This window comes from Atta cephalotes (genome assembly GCF_000143395.1).
Source record: "Atta cephalotes unplaced genomic scaffold scaffold00002, whole genome shotgun sequence".
Classification (NCBI taxonomy): domain Eukaryota; kingdom Metazoa; phylum Arthropoda; class Insecta; order Hymenoptera; family Formicidae; genus Atta; species Atta cephalotes.
The window spans coordinates 11,362,027-11,371,248 of record NW_012130066.1 but is presented as its reverse complement, the minus strand read 5'-3'; the positions used below and the strand labels follow the sequence as shown (position 1 = coordinate 11,371,248).

At 31.9% G+C, this 9,222-nt stretch overlaps 1 protein-coding gene across 1 annotated transcript in view; it reads left to right on the top strand.

Annotated features, from left to right (window-relative positions):
- LOC105623884 (nuclear factor related to kappa-B-binding protein) overlaps positions 1–9,222 on the top strand; it is a 68,085-nt gene that overhangs the window by 10,211 nt on the left and 48,652 nt on the right. The window contains 13 exon segments of the mRNA XM_012205260.1: positions 841–1,073; positions 1,171–1,268; positions 1,271–1,438; positions 1,559–1,911; positions 1,982–2,319; positions 2,435–2,680; positions 3,176–3,403; positions 3,476–3,697; positions 5,175–5,551; positions 7,191–7,508; positions 7,686–7,872; positions 7,950–8,751; positions 8,817–9,125. Coding sequence (XP_012060650.1) covers positions 841–1,073; positions 1,171–1,268; positions 1,271–1,438; positions 1,559–1,911; positions 1,982–2,319; positions 2,435–2,680; positions 3,176–3,403; positions 3,476–3,697; positions 5,175–5,551; positions 7,191–7,508; positions 7,686–7,872; positions 7,950–8,751; positions 8,817–9,125 — 3,879 coding nt within the window.

Sequence of the window (9,222 nt, the reverse complement as noted above, 5' to 3'; positions counted from 1 at the left end):
CTTACTACACACACACACACACACACACACACACACACACACACACACATGGGCGCGCACGGGCGCGCACCAAAATTTCCTACTTATATAATAATTATTACATTATTAAATTTTATTGTTTATATGTATTTCAAGGCCGGTATTCATAGTTGATTTTTATTTAAGAATGTCGTAAGTACTTAAGTTGTCATAATTAAAGGGTTATATTAGTATCTTAAGATGTTACTTAAGACGATTTTAAAATAAGAATGGACTGTGAATATCGCCCTAAACTTCTTCCAATATTTCTTCCAATTTTATTTTGCCTGTACCAAATATAGATAATGTATTAAAGTTATTTATATGTGTATATATATATATATATTTATATATTTATATACACACAAGTCATGTATATTGTAAGTACTAAACTATATACTGTTTGATTAAACAAATTTATCACTATAATTATAAATTGTTAATAAATATGTTGAAAATATCAATAATAATCAACTTCAAACAAACAATAAATTAAGTAAAAAGTGTTACCGCTACTATTGTTTTGAAAATTAATAAAACATCATGCTAACTTCACAGACACAAACTTTTGTTTGATATTTGTATGATCAGTTGAGGATGCATTGTCTGCTTTGATTCATGTAAGGATGAAAAGATTAACTTTTCTTTTTATGTAGCTAAAAATAAACAAAGAATAATTTATTTTTTAATAAAAAAAAAGTCGACATTTCTAATAATTTTTAATTTATGAAAATTTTTATATTAGCTTATTAAAATAAGTATACAGTTATTGTTATACTTTGTTAGTATTTTAATTTTTAATTTTAACAAATTGATTTTTAGAAGTGGGAAACTTGCATTGCTGCTAGTATCAAAGTAAAACTACCACAGGATCTTTGTGAACATTTTAACATCTTCAAGGAAATGCTAGATTATCCACGTTTCTGGAATGAGTGGCTTACTGAAAGTCAACGAGAAACATTGTACAATCTTTTGCCTACTTTTCCAAAAGACTCCAATATAGAAGCACAAATGGAAAAATCGCTGCAAATGTTGTTCAATAGAGAAAACGACAGGTAGTAATTATTCACAGAGATTTTTCACAAAATGAGAATAATAGACTGAGTTCTGAAATTGATTTAATTAGAGCGTTTTAAATAAAATGTATTATAGATTTGGTGTAACAGCATTGGACACGTTTCACAATCATCTTTCTTCTGGTCACTATCGTCCTGATATTAAAAGAATACGTGATTTGGTTCGTAAAGCGCAAAAAAAAGATCATTGTTCGAGGAACGAAAACGATCATATGAATTAGCAAATCAGCTGTTAAAATCGCGAGAAAGTTTGTTATCAAATGCATATAGGCAAGGTTTCAATCAACCAGTAAACCGCACAGTGTGTTCTAAATTTTATTGGCGCAAATCAAAACCAATAATGGGTGAGTGTGTTTGCTTTATATCTAATATTATTTGACTGTTTATGTTGCTTACATACTTAGATCATTTGGCAAAAAAATATATAATGACTAGAATATTATTAATATGAAAATAAATAATAGTTGAAGAAAAGACTCAGTTGCGCTATTTAGACGAGCTAAATGCAGTTCGGGCAGAACTTAGAACTAGTACAAGATTGTCTGCTGATACAACATCTGAAAACGAAGAAAATTATCCTCATTATCAAATGACTGGAGCTAAACAAAAGAAGAAACGACGTTTTAATATGAATCTTCAAGGATTGTCAGTTAAAGGCTTACAGCTCAATCATGAAGACGATACAATTCGACCTGTATTTTCCACTCTGCAGCGAATGGAATACACTTCTAGTAGAGCATTGTTTGTACGTGAACAAACGGAAGAGACCTACCGAGCTATGTTAATTACACATAAAAAACGACGTGCCCGTCGTGACGTATGTATAATACTTCATTATTTTGTTACAATTACTTATTTAAGCAATACTAACTAAACTATGTACGTAGCTCCATCCAGAACTGAACACTCAAGGAATTGCGCTTGCCGATCTCACACAAAGATCACAAATTGGTCAGAAGCAGAAACTTACAATTGGCAATTCTATGAAAGTTACATCTGCTAAGAAGAAGATTAAATTGGAACAAAATTCGTTATGTCCGCCCGCACCAAAATTGACAAATTCCAATTCTGTGAAACACGAAAGCGATAACAGTGATTACTCCCATACAACGGACGACAATAGACAATCTAATATCGTAGATGTAGATTACAATAAAATGACAGCATCTATTAAATCGGAACCTATTGAAGCATATGAAGCACTTCAAGTAACCAAAAAGAAAATGTAATTATTAGTTCTGTGTGCGTGCGTGCGTGCGTGCGTGTACACGCATTAGATCAATATAAAATATTATAGGATTGCTTATAATGCGTTTCTTGCGTCTATTTCTCATTTACAGCAGCTCAGTAACTCAAAAGGGTATTAAACCAACAGCCAATTTACCAGAGATAAAAAAAGAAATCGAAGATATAGAATATGACAAAATTAAAACCGAATTAAATTTGGGCGTAAGCGAAGATGTGCTGATTGAAACTGAAGAAGAAGAGGAAAATGAATCGAAAAAAGAGCTTGACTTAGATAGTATTGATATGCTGCAATTACCAATCCAACTTGATGATGGAATTGATATACTCGATGATGTCAAGTAAATTTACTATATTATGTATATAGGATGTCTCAGAAATAAGATCGGAACCCATTGGGGGCATAGAATAAATCAAGGGGAACAAAAGTCTGATGCTTTGAGATATTCATTGTAGTTTTCAAATTAAAAAAAGAAACGAGAATGAGCCAATGTGCGGTGAAACCTCATCGCGGTTATATAATATAATTCATAGAAGACTCACACTCGACAGCGGCGGCGGCGGAGGCGGCGGCGGCGGCGGCGGCGGCGGCGGCGGCGGCGGCGGCGGTGCGCAAGGAGGAGGAAGGATAGTGTTCTATCACCTGGCGATCCTATAGAACCGTCTCGCCAGACTTATACGTTTCCTTTCTTAATTCCGATCTTATTTCTAAGATCTTATTTCTGTAGTATAATATTTTGTAGTATAATAAATTAATAATTAGCTAATGATTCTAATCAAAACAATAATTCTAATCAATTAATAATTAAAATGTTTAAATTAAATTAATATCATAGGTGCGAAGATGAAAGAATTATACCAATACCAGAAACGAAAATGATTGTATCATCCAGTGAAGGCATAAATGTGAACGGAACGGAATTGATGCAAGAGACGCATACATGCTTTTTCTCTCTGCTGAGAGATGCTTTTACTTCTAAGGGAGAGTATCGAATGAGTGCGACAGAAATGAAGGATGCAATAATGCAGTGGCAAGGCAATCCTATTTCACCTTTAAATGACTGGTAATATCAAATAAGATTTCTTCGCAATGTGCGCGATCGTAGGTAGCATTTTTAAATAAATTCATGTCACAGGTATTCTGTGGTACCTTCATGGCCTACTTTAGTACCATTAGCTCTTGGATTTCTTGCTGGCGAATTAATATATTTTCAAGATTTAGAACAGCGACAAGAACAAGATCAGGAACTCGTACCTTATCTGGAAAATAAGGGTCAAGGCATATATGCATGGATTGGTGCTGGAAGAGACTCTGATGCCCGATTACAGGACTTGTGTACAAAATTTCTTATGTATAAGTAAGAATTGTGACAAGCACTAATTTTTTGAATCTTCGATTGTTATATTATAAGTTATATTGGAAGTACAAATTAATTCGATCCGTTTCCCTAAAGATAGTTCCAGTTGTTGTGAATAGTGACAGCTGATTTTGACGGTTTCAGAGAGGTTAAACATCTGTTAATAATATTCAGTTTATATCGCTTTGAGTTTCATACAAATCTTGATTTTTACTGTGTTTGAAATGTCGAATTTTGTGTTAATCAAGCAGCATTTGCGGGAGGTTTTGATTTTCTGCTTTAATTGGAAGAAAAGATTGAAGCCCATTGACTGCTTGTCGAAGTTTATGGTGATACTGCTCCAACTGATAAATCATGTAGGAAATGGTTTCGACATTTCAAGGATGGAGATTTCAGCGCTGAAGACAAGTCTCGCTCTGGACAGCCAAAAAAATTCGAAGACAAAGAATTAGAGGCATTACTCGAAGAAGATCAGAGTCAAACGCAAGAGGAACTTGCAGAATCATTGGGGATAACTCAACAAGCCGTTTTTGTACGATTGAGAGCCATGGAAATGATTCAAAAACAAGGAAATTGAGTGCTTTATGAACTGAAACCGAGAGACGTTGAAAGGCGATTTTTCACTTGCGAACAGCTGATTCAAAGACAACAGAGAAAAGGTTTTTTTGCATCGGATTGTGATTGGAGATGAGAAATGGATATTCTACGACAACCCCAAGAAGAAAAAATACTACGCTAAGCCCGATCAATTGTTGCCATCGACCTCAACATCAACATCACAGCCGAACATTCATGGTTCAAAGATCATGCTCTGGTGAGACCAAAAGGATCTTGTTTACTATGAGTTGCTGAAATCTGGCGATTCCATTACGGGCGATCGGTATCGGCTACAATTGATTCGTTTGAACCGTACATTGCGAGAAAAACGGCTGGAATATGAGCAAAGACGTGATAAAGTTATTCTTCTTCATGACAACGCTCAGCCCATGTTGCTAAAGTCGTAAAAAAATATTTGGAAACGCTCAAATGGGATGTTTTATCACATTCTCCGGACATTGCTCCTTCTGATTACTGGTTGTTCCGAAGGATATAGCACGTCACCGGTTCACTTCTTTGGCAGAAATCGAAAATTGGCTCTAAAATTGGATCGCCTCCAAAGAGTCATTTTTTCGAGATGGAATTCGAAAATTGCTTGAGAGATGGGAAAAAATAATAGACAACGATGGACAATACTTTAATTGATCTGTTTATTCATTTTGTTTTGAAATAAATGCACAAAAAAAATGGACAGAACTAATTTGTATTCCAATATTATATTTGAATTAAATATGTGCATTTTTTTTATTTAATTAACTTGTTTGCTCATTTATTTGCATATCTCCTTAAATTCCCCTGATTATTTTTTGTAAATCATGAGTTAAACAGCATTATTAATAGAAAAATATAAATAATTATACTTTTATAATTATAATTTTAGAGATATGTTGACACCATCATATACTCAAACTATTAGTACTGTGACATCTACAAAATCGCAGCATTCTCAACTATCTTCTAATAATATGAGTAATAACGCAATCGTTACAAGTGGAATTCTGCAAAGTGGTAGAAGCGGAAGTCCCGCACTGGAATCTACCAATATGGATGCTAGTGCCACTGGAACTGACTGGGAACCACCTCGGCCGTTATTTCCTACAGAATGGAAAGTCCGTCCATCTACAATAGAGGAACGTGAAGAATTCCGAAGACAAGAGCGTATGCGTTACACTGCACCTCATAAGGCGTTTACTTATCGCATGCACGGTTACGCGTCCGTAGTCGGTCCTGTCAAAGGAATTTATCAGCATAATGTTGGTATGTTCAATTCATGCTTTGTAATACAACGAATGCTAAATTTGAATATTTCCAAAAGCTTATTATAAATCACGTTGTGACAAATATTAATACTAACGTGATATATAAGCAAAACGTATCCTACTGATTGTATACAAAATACAATATAGTATAAAACACAAATACAATATAGTATAAATGCACAAGTAAATGCTATTAAAACTAAAACATTTTATAATTTGAATTTGAAATAAGACCGAAGGCAAAATAATAAATCTAATTAAGTATGAAGAATTCCTATTTTCGATCAAAGCAAATCTTAAATGCTTTACTATGAATTTATATATATTTCCGATATTACAAATATCGCGCCGAATTGTTTCTTTAGACTTGGAAATGCATTCATGTACAGAATCAGAATAGTAATATTACATACTAAATTATATAAGCAATTTAATAATTTCTGATGCTAACAAAAAGTTTAATAAGTCTATTCTTACTAGATGCTTGTTCATCAGAAATTATTTCGGAAATTATTAAATTGCTTGTATAAGTATGTGATATATTGTTTAGTAAATAATTAAAGCATTTAAGATCTGCTTCGACTAAAAATAGGAATTCTCACTCTCTTCATGCTTAATTAGATTTAAAACATTTTGATTTATATTATACATTTTGTTATTGTGAAAAAATTTCTATACTTAATTAGTAATTAATAATCAAATCTATTATAATAAATATTCAAATCTATTATAATAAATAAAAAAAATTATTTTTCCTTAATTAAAAAATATAATTTTGTGTAAAAATATTCTCAATTCAGAAAAAATATTTATTTAAATTAATATTTTCTAAATAAAAATAATCTTATAATGTCTCGATAATAATAAACAATAAATAACAAGAAAAGGCTATAAGCTAGAATTTTTTGTATTTCAAATTCTTAGATATATTTCAATCTTATTATTAAGTCACCCTCAGTGCGTGCGTGCGTGCGTGCGTGCGTGTAAAAAAAATTATAAACATAAATTATAAACACAAATTTGACAAAATTAATAACGGTTAAATACAATTTATAATTATGCAAAAAGTTGATAGTATTTCTTCATATTTATTATTTTCTGCAATACTGCAATGCTTTTCATCTAGTAATATTATTGGTTATATTCTTTCATTATATCAGTCGCATAATAATAACTTTAAGTCCATAATAATGATAAAAATGTTGAATATAAGTTGAGTCATTAAATAAAAATGTACTACACAACTGCAATTGGGATATAAACTAGGATATAATCAGTAATTGAAATAATGAGTCAATTTAATTCATAAGAAACAAATGCGATCAGAGATAAAAATTGAAATCAGTTCAGTCAGAAATTGCTTGTATTGTATTATCCAAGCAATTTCTGACTGAACTAGTTTCAATTTTTATCTCTTATGTTTTAAGACTTTGAAATAAATAAAAATCTGGCTTGTAGTTCCTTATTATTTATTGTTTAATATTTTCTATTAATTAAAAATATTTTTATATAAAATTGTATAAATCAGTATTTTTTTTTAATAGAGAAATATTTTATATTTCTCTATAATGAACTTTTTAAATCATTATAGAATATTATTACAGAGAAATAAGATTAATTATATTAATTATATTAAGCTTCAGGACAAGCTAAAGCACGAGGACATTCGTTGTTGGTGCCGGATCGTCCAAACTTTGTAACAATTTTAGCATTAGTTAGAGATGCTACTGCTCGACTTCCTAATGGTGAAGGGACTCGAGCTGATATTTGTCAATTACTAAAAGATTCACAATATATCATAGAACAAGATAATGACGAAAAGGAGGGATATCTCCATTCTGTGGTATCAGGAGCACTTGATAGGTTACATTACGAAGCAGATCCCTGTGTTAGATATTATCCTCGTCGGAAGGAATGGCTTTATCTTCATCGAGGACGATCTGAATCTGAATTTGGTTTGTTCTTATTTATTATCTCATTTATTTTACATTGTATTTTTACATTATTATATTTTATTATTGCAACTCATTGCAACATATTGTAAATTTCTGAAACATTCGCAATTCTAATGTGATGTGATTGTATGTATTTGCTTATGATGATTGTGTGAAGATAGTTTGTATCTTTTATAGAAATGGTTCATCAACAATTACAAGGTATTGCGAAAAATAAGAAAAGCGTTGGTAGTACATCACGAAATAAAGTAGTACAACCAATTCTCAAATCAACCATAAATAAGGAACACTCTTCAAATAAGGAAATTATTGTCAAAAAAGAAAGGCGAATGACAACTGTATCTACGCAATCTGTTATTCCCAAGTGAGAATGTCATATTTATTTGAAAACTAATAGTATTTGAGAAAAATAAATGTCTGTATTTAATTCATTTCTAGTAGGAAAGAGCAACATAAATCTGAAGAGAAAAGTGTCTCTAACAATGCTGTCTGTACTGAACATTCCGTTAATACTAATGTAGAAATACCAGTTAACGCAATAACATCAACAATTTCTACCGTTGAAACTCCTGTTTCTGTTGCATCGATTGTAACTTCTTCAGCTACTATCACAAATGTAGTAAGCACAGAACGAGATAACATTGCGATAGATACGAAATCACAACTTGCTCCAATAACGATGGTAAAAAAGGCATCTACTATTGGAGGAAAATCAATCGCTGTACTCAAAACAAATGCCGCTCAAAGTCTATTACAATCGAATCAACATAATTATTCACATCATCAAATTCAAGTATCGACATCTGCTGGTCTGCAAACTATTCGTCTGTCTGGACACTCTGTATTGCAATCTGCACAGCAATCTGCTTCAACTAGTAATAATTCTAACGTAGTAAACGGAACTACTACAAATTTAACGACGATACTACCATCTACAAAAGCGCAAAATCAGCAGCAACAGCAATCAACTATAGTAACAAATCAAGCAGGGAAAAGTATTTTACAAGCTACTAATATAAAACAACAATCACAACAGCAACAACAACAACAACAACAACAACAACAACATGTACTACCAGGCAAAACTCTTTTGGCATCACAGATTAAATTAGTTAGTTCGAGTCAAATTAAATCATTACTCACGAGCCATGGTCTTCAAGGTCAAACTATATTTATCAAACAATCCTCACCGTCGAATACTCAATCTCAACAGCAACAATTACAGCAACAACAACAGCTGAAGGTATCTGTGCAAACAATTTATTATATTTATTATTTGCTTTTATTTAAATTTTATTCTGATCTCAGCAACAACAACTCCAACGAGTCACAGCTAATCAACAGCAACCAATACAACAAACTCCAGGAATGCAACGCATAATTGCACAAATCGGAGGAAAACCAATTGCTGTGCAAATACAACAATCACCTCATCAGCAACAGCAACAGCAACAACAACAAAAGATACTTGCAAAAGTTTTAACAAATAATAGTGGGGGACAAATAATCTCTGTTGAAAGTCTACTAGCACAAAAAGGATTGAAATTGGCTACTACTACTGGTCATACTAATCAACTTAATAGGCAGGGCAAGCAGGTCATACAGGCTCAATACCAAGTAAGTATACTTTACATAATAGGTATATATATATATATATATATATATATATATATATATATATATATATATATAGTATAGTAGTAGTATATAATAA